A 13,085-nucleotide genomic window follows, 5' to 3' on the forward strand; every position below is an offset into this window, starting at 1 on the left:
GATTCTGCGAACAGCTGTGGCCTAACCCTCGACTGCACATATCAATCGAGCATGTCGGCAAACAGGCCTACGGGTAAAGGAGGCCCGCGACCTCCCGCACAAGACGTGAATTTCGAGGAGTGGAACGAGGCGCAGCTTGAAGCCGCTCTCCAAAAACTCAAAGAGGCTCATCTCAAAGTATGTTGCTCTGAGGAGCTGTCAACGCCAGCAACACGTTTTCTTTTGATGCAGAGGAGGGGCTAGAGTGGGTTCAGCAGGTTAACATATGTCCACCCAAAGTTACGGAGCCTCCGGAGTACGATACCGAGAATGGTCCAACCGTTGACAACTGAGTCGACTGCATCACGTAAGTTATATCTACATATGCAGGACTGGGGCTTAATTAATCGACAAGGACGACTGTCCCTAGCCCCGAGCGCTCGACCTGCTGACACATTTTCTGATTCCTGCAACAGCCGAGATTCTACATGCCAAAAGCCACGCGTCGCTCTTGGGGGCAGCGCAAGAAGTTAAGGGCTTTAAAGAGTACATCACCAACGAGGAGTTCCGCAAGGTTGTCGACCATGCTACCTTGAGCCGCAGACGCAATGGAAAGAATATCAAACCTTGGAAAGCCCGAGAGGAGCCGGACTGGGCTACTCTCTGAATGGTGGTTACTTGGGTCGCAAATACAAGGTTTTGGCTAGCGGTGTTTTTATCATGGAGGTTATTCTTCACAGTGTCACGGAGTATAAGGAGTATTGGGTTCGTAACAGTTCATGGAAGCTCTCGTTGCAAATGATGACATTTCTCGATCTCTGTTCAGTGGTCGTTGTAGAGAGCGGTGGGTCGCATGCGGTGCGGAATGGAACGACAAGTGACAAGTAAATGTCATGTGACCTCCACATTTGAGCCACAATTAAGCCACACGGGTTTAGTCTCTGGCTGGTCTTTTTTTTTTCTATTGGGGTCGGTCATGTGATGCTGCCCCCCTTTGGAAAACGCACCAAAAATATTTTCCTAGGTTTTTTTCATCCTTCCCTCAAATTCATAGCCCCGAAAGTTTTCGTTTTCCTCACGATCCCTCTATCGCACATCACCAAGCACATCGAACAGCAACAATGGCCAACAACAGAGTTGTCTACCGTCGCCGCAACGGGTACGTAACGAAGCAGCCAATCCTTGTTCGAATGAATCGATTTTCGCCCATTTCCCTTGGCATCCAGTCCCCGATTTCACCCATCCAACGGAGAAAGAATACATAAACACGACGAACTCAGTTTGGAGGAGCAAGCATCAACTGACATTGGTGGCATGGTAATAGGTACAACACGTCGTCGAACCTGACGCGTGTCGTCAAGACCCCCGGCGGCGAGCTCCGGGTCCTCCACATCAAGAAGCGCGGCACTGCCCCGAAGTGCGGTGACTGCGGCATCAAGCTGCCTGGTGTAAGTGAACCACGACGACTTACCGGCAAATGACAGAAATGGAACGAGTTGTGGCCCGAGCGAGAATGGGAATGGATGAAAAGGCACACGACGAATCGATCTCTTATACCCTTGGATGACCGACGGACACGAACAATTTTCTCCATGCGAACGACCAGCCCCGTTTTTGTCTCATTGTCTCGCGCCGCATCCAACTCTTCGCTCGGGCCGATGACTCAGTGTCCATTTCGCTATTTTGGACCGCCGTGTTGACTATATGCTGACCGTCGTTTTCCCCCACGAATATAGATCCCCGCACTGCGTCCCCGCCAGTACGCCCAGATCTCGAAGCCCAAGAAGACCGTCCAGCGCGCGTACGGTGGCTCAAGATGCGCCAACTGCGTGCAGGACCGTGTCGTCCGCGCGTTCCTTATTGAGGAGCAGAAGATCGTGAAGAAGGTGCTCAAGGAGCAGAGCGCATCCGAGAAGAAGAAATAAGCGTTATGCCGAATCTCTTTTGTTTTTGCACAAAAAGTTTAGGGAGGGAAAGAGCGCTTGGGGAGGAACGGGATGACCTCACGGCTGGCTCCAAAAACGCCGTACCGACCGAGTGGAGAAGCGGGCAAACTCATGGTTTATTCACGGTGTTTCATTTACGAGGATGGTGTTGGGCAGGACGGATGCGGACTGCTCTGTTTTTGCGGCAGACCACCGGCTCTTCGACAGCTGTACACCTTTATTCTATTTCTGGTAACTCAAAAAAAGGACAAAAATAACACAAAACCACTTCTGCGGCGGCATGTCTGTGTTTGCCTCCTTCGTTCCCTTTTGTATCGTGAAATTATGGCTGTCTACCTGTCTTGGACTGACGGTATACGTCTTGAAATGTGCAACCCATCGCAAAACAATTGCCCTAATGCCGATATCTCAATTGATATGTTGGTTGTGGAAGTATTTCTGCGTCAGTACTAGTGTGAGAGTTGTTGCTAGGATGTCTGATGGTAAAGTCCGGACGTGCCAATATCGGCTGGATTTTCTCCCACTTTAATACGTCAGCCGACAAGCCAGGGTTCAACTGTTCATCGCCCTCATCGTAATCAGCGACACGCACAACAATCACAGCCCTCCTTTCATACGCGCTCCCTACGAACCAGTCCTACGAAGCCATGAATTGTTGTCCGCGCGCGCTCCGCGGTAGTATCCGTTCTGGCCGTCCGTTTCAGAGCTCTTTCTCGACCTCGACAACAGCAAAATCACCACGACCACGAGCAGCACCCTTCTTTCCCCTCCCCCGGGCGACAGTAATCTGGCCCTGCACACCTTTCCACAGTTCTTCGTCAGCAAGAAGACAAGCATCTTCACCGCGAGAAAGCAATAGCAGCAATCCACCATCCGCACCGCGTGACGCCACCGACTTTAGCAGCCTCGACATACTGGGCAACACGCCGGTGCCGTCTACGTCGGTCGACATTTGCTATTCGAATGGGTTCAAGCTAAACAGCGGTCTCCAGACCACGGACGGCAGCGGAGTACTGCTCGTGGGTGGAGAGGCGTTTTCGTGGCGGCCATGGGGGGACAGAAAGAGCATGGTCAACCCGAAGGGGCAATGGGAGGTAGACACCAGCGCCTTCAACCTGCTGGGACTGGTGTGGCCACGACCAGGTAGGAATCCGCTTTCCGTCCGAACAAGGCTCGAAGAAGAATCTCGACTCCGAAATAAGCAATCTAACCAGCGTGCCTTGCAGATCTGCTGATTCTTGGTCTGGGACCGGAGATACGTCCATTGAGTCCCGACACGAAACGACACATCACGTCCCTCGGCATGCGTGTCGAGGTCCTGGACACTCGCAACGCGGCATCGCAGTTCAATATGCTGGCTACAGAGCGCGGCGTAAACGACGTCGCCGCAGCCTTGATACCCACCGGATGGAAGAACGAGTAAGAAGGAAAGAATCCGGGCATACATAAGAAAAGCATGGCGTAAGCTACCATGTAGCTCGACCGACCACTCTTGTGGACAATCTCTTTTGTGATTATAACCAGTTAATTGACAGTGAACGAGGACAATGAAAGTTAGTGCCATCCAACACGTCCTGTGCCAATGATTGTGTGCCTCCTGTGTCTTGGAAAGCCTTTCGCCTCGGCAGTCGCATATGCAATCGCCACAGTTATAGAGCAATGGGCATCTACGGCTTGCCGTATATACCTGTTACAAAACACGTAAACTGCGACTGGTTTAGTGGATTGCGTCGCCATTCACCAAGCTGTTCTTCGAACGCCGAGTCGATGTTGTCAGGTGTATTCGCTGGTGCATGTTCCTGGTGCAGGCACTTGTTAAGATACCTGTAGTAGTAGCGCCTGTCGTGCGTGCGATTATTCCGCCCGTAGCCGCAGTCAGAGAAACGCCACTATTTCCTAATACGTAAAGCCTGAAGGTCAAAAAAAATTAAAGAACGACATTTTAAGCAAGGAAACCTCCGTCTTGCGCAACACAAACAGGAACAACAAAAAGGGAAGCCGCAAAGCACACAATTGGCCTCTGCCGCAATTCTTCGTTATCGCATAGCCCACGGCCACCCATCAAACGGAAAGCACGACCCGCTAGGAGCCAGACAGAGTCTGGGAAGCCAACCCGCCCGACACATGTGTGTGATGTCACTGCTCTGAGTGGCTACCAAACAGTGTGGGCTGAGAGAACGAAGCTCCAACTTGGAGTCACACAAAGCACATCCACCCAAGTTTGGTTTGACTTATCTTTTGATTGTCTCTGCTCCTTTGCATTCTTATTTCGCCATTGCTGTCGAGCCATACGCGGCATTTCTGCAATTGCTACCAAAGGAACCTCAGGGACACGAGAAAAAGTGGCACGAATCAGGGCCTACATTACGACCGGCGATCGAGTCTGCGAGAGCGACTTTAAGCTTCCCAGAGTGCGCGCACTGAAAGGCCGCGCCAGTCTACACTGGTCGCAGCCCTGTGAAGGCCCCAGCTCCTTCGGCCATGACCTCTATCTACGGTTCGTCAATTCGTCCGTTCCCTTACAGTCTGAGGCTGGGCTCTGTATCTCTAATGCCCCTCTCTCTAGATGCACACACCACGGACCCGCCGCTGCTGAAGAAGCACTCGTCCTTGATCAAGGTCGAGACGGCCCGCTACACCTACCCCTCTGTTCGTGTCTTTTTCCGACGCCATGAGCAGGAAGACCAGATGCCGGTCGACCCGGCGCCCCTGCCGCTCCTCGTCTTCGTCCACGGCCTTGGCGGCTCGGTGGCGCAATTCGACGGTCTCCTGACCCGCATGTCCAACTGCGCTTCTTGCCTGGCCGTCGATCTGCCGGGTTGCGGACGCTCCACCTTTGCGCCCAAGGACTGGGCCGCCTACTCGTTCGAAGCGCTGGTCGATATACTTGAGGTGGTTATTGCCCAGTACCGCCGGCCCGAGCAGAGTGTCGTCCTGATCGGCCACAGTATGGGCTGCAGCCTCGCTGCCCTGCTAGCCAGCCGGCAGTCCCCCAAAGAGTCGCCATGCACGGGCTTGGTCGCCATCTGCCCGCCCGCTGGTCTGGACGACCGCACGAAGATCGCAATCTTCAAAACACTGTTATGGATCCCTACGTCCATTTTCGATATCTGGCGTGCCTGGGACGCCCGCGGAGGCCCTAATAGCGCCAGTGTCCGCCGGTTTGTCGGCCACGATGCCGACGAAGAGTCGAAGATCCTGCAGGCCAAGTTTAACTGGCAAAGCAAATCGGCAGTTTGGCGCCGCATGGCGTGGGGCAGTTTGCCAGCATTTGATGCGTCGGGCGCGCAAGTGAGCGGCCTCTCCGGTAAGGCTGTGTGGGAATCGCTTCAGCTACCGGTCTGCCTAATCGCTGGCGATGGCGACCACATCACACCTCCGGCGGAAGCAAAGAAAGTGTGTTCGTTTTTGCATGCATCATCCGTTATACCGGCAGCGTCTGCTGCCGATGTCGATACCACAACAACGGTCCCTTCGACCGCTGCAGCCACCTTACCAGCCGTTCCCGCGACTACGGGAGCAGTAAATGGCGAGGCCTCGGCAGTCAAACCGCCCGATATCGACGACATTGCCGATAAGGACTTTTTGCCCCGGCCAGCAACATCAACGGCTGATGACGATGAGACGCCGACGACCCCCCGTGGGGCGTCAGATAAGATTGATATCCCCGTTCTCCGGCGTCACCCGCCCAAATTTGTCGAGTCGCATGTCCTACCGGCACCAGCAGGCCATGCCATGATCTACACACCGGCCACTGTCGGTGTCGTAGCCGGCATCGTCGCCAACTTCCTCGCACGCCATGTGACAGGGCGGCTGGACCGCGGCTGGCAACTGCGCTTCCTGTCACGCGAGGGCAAGTGGGACGTGAAGAACCTGGAGAAGTGGAGCAAGGTTGAGCCTGTCTCGAAACCGATCGCTGGTATATTTCGTGCCATGAAGACCCTGCGGCAGGTCGACGAGGTCCACAGCCCCAGGATCTTTGTCAAGCGGTGGGCCAACGTTGTCAAGGATGTCATTGACATCTCCCATGACAACCCGGTCTATGACCCCCGCGAACTCGAGGCGGGAGGCATCCATTACCACAAATTCCCCACCGTGTCCAAGATCCCTCCGACCGACGCCGAGGTCGAAGTCTTCCACGCACTTGTAGAAAACCTACAGGCAAAGCAGAGAAAGCAAAAGAAACAGGCGCTTGCTGAGCGGGCAACGTCGGCATCGGAAGAAACTGCCGCATCTGATGCTGAGACGGGATACCTGATTGGCGTGCACTGCCATTACGGCTTCAACCGCACGGGCTACTTTATCGTCTGCTACCTGGTGGACCGCTGTAACTACGAGCTGTCACAGGCAATCAAGACCTTTGCCGAATGTCGTCCCGTTGGCATCCGCCATTCACACTTTCTTGATGCCCTGTCGCTGCGGTATTCGGGCGTGACGGATGACGCCTGATGTTGGAGAAAGATGGGTCGAAATGGTGGCTGATTTTTGCTTCCAACGCAAACACATAGTTTCTTAGCTTTATTTATTTCCAAAGGGCCTGAATATTAGACGGTTGGGGCGTTGTCATTCGATTGACAAGTGTTTTATACAGCTACTTTAACGTAAAATGTTGTTGTCATATTTGATGAGACTAATGCGAATGTGTTATAATTTCTTATATTATTTGGTGAAAATTTATATCTCCGTTTCTGGAGGAGAAAAAAAAAAGAATGAGAAAGTGAACAAAAGACACCTCCATCCATATTTTGACCTTTGTTGCTGATTGACTACCGTAATGTCCATTGTCGTACATTTACTTTGACATTGACATTACCGGCCGATGCCACTTGAGATTGTTAAAAGGTGTGGGTCGGGGATAGATATGCTTAGTCACATAAATAGCTGCCACTCACTGATAGCGCCGTCACTAAAACAGCAGCCCTGTAATACGACATACTACAGGCGGATCATCAGAGCTCTCCCATTCACTGCATCTCGCCCTCTAACGACAAACAATCACCATCGCGGGAAAGACGGGCGCGCAACCGAGGATGCAGTGACCGACTATGGCGCAGTCAATGGCTCTACCAGACACGTCCAGCTTTATGGGCGTGGCGCTCGTAATCAATCGGAATCGTGAAGGGCCGCGCTTCGTCTTTCACTACCCCAGTATCATCACCCCACCGCAAGACTCACAGCACCGCAAGGAACTCAGCAATGAGGAGGTCGACGATGATGACATTTTTGTTGAGTCGACTGCCGCACACGCGAGAGCGGCACTCGGTGGGTCCCGGGACTTTATGCCCAACCCGAGTGAGCTGGCGCGCTGGAACCATGACGACCACCTCGTGGCGGACAATGGCACGCAGTTTGTGCCATGGGAGTATGTTGTCGGGCTGCCGACCAAGGCCCTGGAGGGCATCTTGACGCCACCGCGTGCATTCCACAAAAAGCGCTTCCAGATGTCTCTTGATTCGGTTACGTACATCTCGTACCCGGTGCACGTCCCAAGCAACGGCGTGTGGGCGCGCCGGCGAAACGCAACGGATAAGAACAACAGCAAAGCCAAGGACAAGGCGGCATCGACGCGTGGAGCCTCGACTGGGCGTGCTGGCGAGACGTCCGCCGGCGGTGCTGCCTCAGCGACGCAGGGCAAAGACAAGGAAGAGAAAGTCAGTTCGATGACCATGTTCACCTTGGTATTCATCATGAGCCCCAAGCGTCACGAAGCGAACGAGTTGCTGGACACCATGTATACGCATGTTGTTCGGGAGGTCAACAAAGTGTACAAGTATTGCCAGGAGAGCGGAGACTTTATCTGGCAAGAGTGCAAGAAAATCATACAGCTCAAAGACCACGCACGAGAAGACAGTACGCGACGTCCACCCCTTACTATCTATCCATCCCGGATTCAATATGCTAATACCTCGTGTAGGAGTAAAGATGAGTGTTTTGTGGAAAGACATTCTGGCAGTATCGTCGCTGGCGGCGTCCATGAGGGACACCTACGAGGCGATCTCCCGCAACCGGATTGCCGTTCTGGAACTCAACCTGAGCAAGGGATCCGTCGGGCATTCTGTCCAGATTCCGGTGCCATTCTTCGCTACCGATATACAGCCCCAGGCAGGCGATTCCTTAAAAAATCTCTGGCTCACCACTGCCAACAATGTCTCGCGGCACGAAACGCTGGACGGCGTGCCAGCCTTTGACAAGTGCTTCGCCCTGCTTCTCACGGATGACGACGAGACAAAGATTATCGCGGAGCTCGAAGCCCGCGGAGATAAGGCTGCTGCGACTATGATCGAACTTGTCAAGGCTTCGAAGCCGACTCTATCGTAAGTGCTCTGACTCTCTTTGCGGATCCCGCATTTGCGTCTCAACCTCTAATACCGTGCAGATTTTATCAAGTTTCACAGCTCCCGGACACAATACTCACGATCCACCAAATACGCGCCTATGCACAGCACTTCATATACTGGCGAAGGGCGATGGCCGTGCCGCCAATACATGCTAGGGACGTGTATATCCTGTCGCCAAACTGCGACATTGACCATTTAGCCCGAGCCTCTGCTGTTTTTGCAGAGACATTTCCCTTTGCACCGCCTTTACCGGATCTTCTTGCCAGCCTATCTTCGGCCCCTCGACCGTATAAATCATTTTGCCCAACAAAGAGCCTGCGTCCGGCGTATTTGCGGATCTTGGCATGGCTGATTCGCGGCGGCTGGGTCTGCCAGTTGTGCACATTCGCCTACGTCGTTGTCTGGCCCGAAATCCAATATGAGGTCGAGTACAACCTCGAGGCCGAGGACCTTGCACGCATCAAGCAAAAGCAGCAGCAAAAGATGAGAGACGGTGGCAGGGACAATGTTCAATCCTCCCGCACATCCCTGTCCCGTGGTCTGAGCAGTAGCAATCTTTACCAGGAGAAGGAACACCGGAGGCAACAACAATACGCTGGAGACGATTCGGACGACGGCGAAGAGGGCGACGTTGGCGAGATTGGCGGCTTGTCGGAAATGTCTGGCACGATGTCGTCGATGCCGTCCTCGGCGCGCCACGACCGCGACCGTGCTAAGCATGGTGGGAAGTCAGCTGCCGAGCACGCCGCCGAGCGAGCGCGGCGCCAGCGCATGGCCGAAAAGGCGGCGCATAGCCTGGCTGAGCGGGCCACGGTCCACGCGCGCAAGCCACTGCCCACGCGGACAAGCCACCCGTCAATCAACAATGCGCCGCATCTCGCAGGCATCCAGCCATACGTAATTATGGATGCGAGCAAGCCGACGGGCAAAGAGAGTCTGTTCCTGAGCGCCATTGAGCGCAACCTGCGTGCGTGCCGTGCCACACCCCCACCTGCAAGCAAGAAAGACGTGGCGGCACAACACGAAGGCCCGCGGATTCGCTATCCCACGAGCGGCAACAGCCCGGTGGACGAGACAACGGCGTGGAACGAGCGTGTCGCCGAGATGTGGCCCGTCTTTTGGAAACACCTCAACGGCCATTCGGCGCTAGAGCGTATTGCGCTACTCGAAGATATGAAGAGAAAGGATGTCTGGAATCTGCTGTCGTCTATGAGCGAGTACCTACTCTGTGTACGGCACTGGTGAAAGGCTTTCTGTTCCTTTGTTATGTACAGTTATGTAATCTGTTGATGGTTATGCTTGCGAAGACCAATTCGTCTGAATAAATCATCACGTCACGATTTTGTTTAAGGTGCAAATATTCATATTTTGCAACACTTCATACATTTATGCGAACCAGTGTGGGAAAAAGTCAATGTATAAGTATTCAGTCAATATAAACCGGTGTCTAAGTGCAAGCCCCCTTCGAACAACAGCGTACCATGGGACGCAACAACAGACATAGAGTATGGGGTGTATCTAAAGAACATGATAAACTCCGTACGGCCAACCATCCATCCGTAGTAAAGCAGTCAAAGGTAAAATCAAAGCAAAGCTGATAACAAGGACCCACATCGAAGTACAGAAAATGAACACCGAGACAACGCGAACAACTGGAAAGGTCCGAAAAATAAGTCGACTCAAGGAGAGCATAGATGAAAAAAGCAAAATAAAAGCCAGCAATTATATAGCGACGTCAAATGAGCAGACCTGAACAAAAGCAGAAAGCAGTAAGAATGGGTGGACCGAAAAAAAAAGAAAATAAAGTAAAATAAGAAGTGAACGGTCCCAATACCGGTGCATAAAAGCGAAGAGTAGAAAGTGAGTAGTGTGCGAGGATAAGGTTGTAAGGGAAAGTTGATGCCTAACATGTGCACCCAAAACAAAATCGAGGCAGTAGGAAAGTACAGGGGTGGAATTGAAGGTGACCGTGAACCAAAGGGTAAACGTATCGGTGGCTTGAATTAGATGACGTTGGCGGAGACAGATCGAAAGAGGGAAGAGAAGGTCCTTCAGGATAGACGAGTTTATGAGAGATCCATGAACTCGTCTTCTTCCTTGAGTTCCATATCGCCCCCGTCGTCGTCGTCGCCCCAGAAATCGCCTTGCTCTAGATCTTGCGTGGCGATAACACCAGTGCCGCCATTGCCCGTCAGCAGCGAGAGTGTATCGATTTGACCGGAGCCGTTTAGCGGGTCGCCCTTGTAGTCCGTGTAGTCGGGTACGCGCAGGCCGGACCCGTCCGTCCGCGAGTAAGTGAAGTGCTTCTTCTCGCCTTCGGCACCGTCGGGGTTGCGCATGGCAATCATCAGCTCCGAGGTCAGCCGGCGTTCGTCGTCAGTAATGGTGAAGGGCATCGGTTCGCCACGGTCGTTGAAGTACTCAATGAGCTCCTCCTGACGCGAGACGTATGTGTCCAACATCCACATCAAGTCGCGGCACCAGCTGACAGCACCGTTGAGAATATCGCCCTTGTTGGGACCTTTGTCCTTCTCCTCAAGCGGCAGACCGGTGGTAATGTTGCCAGCACTCGTGCCCGCCGCCCGCCGTGCTCCCGGGCCGGCCAGACCCGATGTGGCCTGTGAGGGGCTCGCCAACCCCGTCAAAGTCGGTGACAGCGGTGTACCTGTAGAGATGAGCTTCTTGATTTTTTCATCCTCTAACCGGTGGCTGGGCACAAGCTTGCTGAGGTCTTGGATACGCTCATTGATGTTGTCACGGCGGCGTCGCTCGACGAGGTTGTGCGACTCCCGACGTCTCTTCCGCTTGGCTTCCTGCGTGGTGTTGATTGGGGCGCCGAGTTTTGCGGGCATAGATGTGCCACCTTTGAGGAGAAGTTCATTGATTTGGGCGCTGTGGAGGCCGCCGGGCTGCATTGGAGACGAAAAGCCGGAGCCGGGGAACGAAGAGAGGCTGTTGGGTGTCTGTGCCCACTGGCCTGACGCGGACTTCTCGTGGTTTGAACCATTTGTGCGGATCGGCTGTGGGGACCCAACGAAGGAGTCGACTGACGTAGTAGGAATGGAGGTGCCGATAGACTTGGAGTTGAGCGGGTTTCGTGCGGTGGGCGCCTTGCGAGGCATGGATTGGGAGAGGCGGGCGCGGGACTTCAAAAGGGCAGCTTCGCTGGCCTCGTCGCCGGCGAAGTTTGAGGTGGCCAGCGGAGAGCCGGTGTAGCCACCAGGCGACTGAAGCGAGCCAAAGGCATGGGGGTGCTGCATAGACCGGTACTGGCCCATGCCGTTCACGAACGGACTTTGTATCGGATCGCCTTCTGGTGTGTTGGAAAAGCCGTTGATATTTGCCTGGTCGAGTGATAGGCCGTGTTGGGCAAACATGTTTTGTGAATAGCCGCCGCCAAGGCCGACGCCGGTCATACCGGAGAAATCGTGGCCTCCCAGGCCGGATTGTGCATCGGCAGGACTGCCAAGCGTATCGAAGAGGTCGTCGTCGGAAATGAGTGCGGCACCGCTGGAGAAGCCGGTAGAGTGGTTATTCTGGCTGGAGCCAAAGTTGTTCTGGAACGACTGGCCGAAGCCGCCAGTGAGGTCGTTGGGGTCAATGGCACCATTGCCACCGCCCATCTGGCCGAAGCCGTGCTGCGCCATGATAAGGTGCTAATTCTTGCAATGGTTCGTACACTTTGTCACTGTCGTCTTCCTCGATTCTCGATGGCGTGAATGATGACGGAGAGCGTCCAAAGTGCGATTGGTTGAGCGCGCGATGAAACTGCTGGAGCCGGAGGGTTGGGAGAAATCTGTGGGGTATGGAAAAGAGACGCTCCTACGAGGATGGTTAGTCACACAGTTCAAGAACAAACAGTGCCTCTTACAAGGATCGCAAAACAGGGCCAAGTCTCCTACAGGTAGAGATGAAAATGCGGTCTGTCGAGGCAGACTGTATAGTCGCACTTGGGCCTGATAGAAGACAAGAGTGAAGTGTGTGAGAGCAGTCAAGGGATGTATGGAAGCGAGGCGACGAGGGAGGATGAGGGGTGACGGAATGCGATCGGTCGAGGGTGCGCCAAAGGTAGAGGAAAAGGAAGAGGTGAAAAGTAAGAATGAAGATAAATGACTTCTCGGAGAAACGAGAATCAAGAATCAAGGGAAACGGCACAGGAAGCCAGGTTGGCCGCTCTTGCTCGTCTTATTGGGGGAAAGTGCACGGGTGAGGAGGGGAGACGAAGGGAGGGAGAAAGAGAGGGGAATTTGCTTGGAGCGCTGTGCGTGGGAAGGCGGAAGGCGGGCGGTGGCCTCGTTGACCGCCAGGTTTGGGGTTTCAACTGGGAAAGCGAGTTAGGAGACTAGTCTGCATTAGGTAACGGGCCATTTGTGGCATTTGCGCTGCACGCACTATGGCTGTCTCCCTAAGGCGACAAGCGGAGGAAGGAGCAGGGGACAAGTGCTGCAATATGGAGGAAGGAGAGGAGCCAAGGGAGGAAATCAAGAACAGGGAGGAAGGAGGTAGAGGACAGAAAGGTAGAAGAATGCCGGGAAAGAGAAGAAACAAATAAAAGGACGGAGCCGGAATAAAAGGAAACGGAAAACGACTTACGTTGCTTGGCTGGCTTGGCTGGTCGAATCTCGAAAAAATGGCAGGCAGACAGCTTGATAATGCAAGCTGGGGGCGCGCAGCAGCAGGAAGTAAGTACAGTAGCAGTACCCAAGTGTGACGCAACAGGGTCGAACGGCAGCAGAGTGGGATCTGAAAGAGCAGCCGCTTTCCGGCGGTGTCAGAGGTCCTTGAGTTTCGGGTGCGCTCTATTTGGTACTGCCGCAAATCA

The 13,085-nt window shown here is 53.9% G+C and overlaps 7 protein-coding genes across 7 annotated transcripts; 4 read left to right on the top strand and 3 right to left on the bottom strand.

Annotated features, from left to right (window-relative positions):
• Nucleotides 1-51: 51 nt before the first annotated feature.
• On the top strand, nucleotides 52-646 carry SPSK_08015 (uncharacterized protein; the record flags this gene model as incomplete). The annotated part of the gene is made up of 2 exons (XM_016734666.1): nucleotides 52-177; nucleotides 410-646. The coding sequence occupies 2 exons, from the start codon at nucleotides 52-54 to the stop codon at nucleotides 644-646; spliced, it is 363 nt and encodes a 120-aa protein (XP_016591086.1).
• A 454-nt stretch (nucleotides 647-1,100) lies between these two features.
• Nucleotides 1,101-1,904, top strand: SPSK_07894 (large subunit ribosomal protein L34e; the record flags this gene model as incomplete). Its single annotated transcript, XM_016734547.1, has 3 exons — nucleotides 1,101-1,138; nucleotides 1,304-1,427; nucleotides 1,716-1,904. 3 exons carry the CDS (start codon nucleotides 1,101-1,103, stop codon nucleotides 1,902-1,904), a joined length of 351 nt encoding a protein of 116 aa, XP_016591087.1.
• Nucleotides 1,905-2,625: 721 nt separating this feature from the next.
• Nucleotides 2,626-2,877, bottom strand: SPSK_08200 (uncharacterized protein; the record flags this gene model as incomplete). The annotated part of the gene is made up of 1 exon (XM_016734838.1): nucleotides 2,626-2,877. The coding sequence occupies one exon, from the start codon at nucleotides 2,875-2,877 to the stop codon at nucleotides 2,626-2,628; it is 252 nt and encodes an 83-aa protein (XP_016591088.1).
• Nucleotides 2,878-2,899: 22 nt separating this feature from the next.
• On the bottom strand, nucleotides 2,900-3,190 carry SPSK_08183 (uncharacterized protein; the record flags this gene model as incomplete). The annotated part of the gene is made up of 1 exon (XM_016734821.1): nucleotides 2,900-3,190. One exon carries the CDS (start codon nucleotides 3,188-3,190, stop codon nucleotides 2,900-2,902), a length of 291 nt encoding a protein of 96 aa, XP_016591089.1.
• A 1,216-nt stretch (nucleotides 3,191-4,406) lies between these two features.
• SPSK_07229 (dual specificity phosphatase catalytic domain protein) lies at nucleotides 4,407-6,374 on the top strand (the record flags this gene model as incomplete). Its single annotated transcript, XM_016733893.1, has 1 exon — nucleotides 4,407-6,374. One exon carries the CDS (start codon nucleotides 4,407-4,409, stop codon nucleotides 6,372-6,374), a length of 1,968 nt encoding a protein of 655 aa, XP_016591090.1.
• A 596-nt stretch (nucleotides 6,375-6,970) lies between these two features.
• Nucleotides 6,971-9,508, top strand: SPSK_07060 (uncharacterized protein; the record flags this gene model as incomplete). The annotated part of the gene is made up of 3 exons (XM_016733730.1): nucleotides 6,971-7,775; nucleotides 7,840-8,239; nucleotides 8,302-9,508. The coding sequence occupies 3 exons, from the start codon at nucleotides 6,971-6,973 to the stop codon at nucleotides 9,506-9,508; spliced, it is 2,412 nt and encodes an 803-aa protein (XP_016591091.1).
• An 821-nt stretch (nucleotides 9,509-10,329) lies between these two features.
• On the bottom strand, nucleotides 10,330-11,910 carry SPSK_07427 (hlh transcription factor; the record flags this gene model as incomplete). The annotated part of the gene is made up of 1 exon (XM_016734090.1): nucleotides 10,330-11,910. The coding sequence occupies one exon, from the start codon at nucleotides 11,908-11,910 to the stop codon at nucleotides 10,330-10,332; it is 1,581 nt and encodes a 526-aa protein (XP_016591092.1).
• Between the last annotated feature and the right edge of the window lie 1,175 nt (nucleotides 11,911-13,085).

This window comes from Sporothrix schenckii, assembly GCF_000961545.1.
Source record: "Sporothrix schenckii 1099-18 chromosome Unknown Cont41, whole genome shotgun sequence".
NCBI classification, from domain to species: domain Eukaryota; kingdom Fungi; phylum Ascomycota; class Sordariomycetes; order Ophiostomatales; family Ophiostomataceae; genus Sporothrix; species Sporothrix schenckii.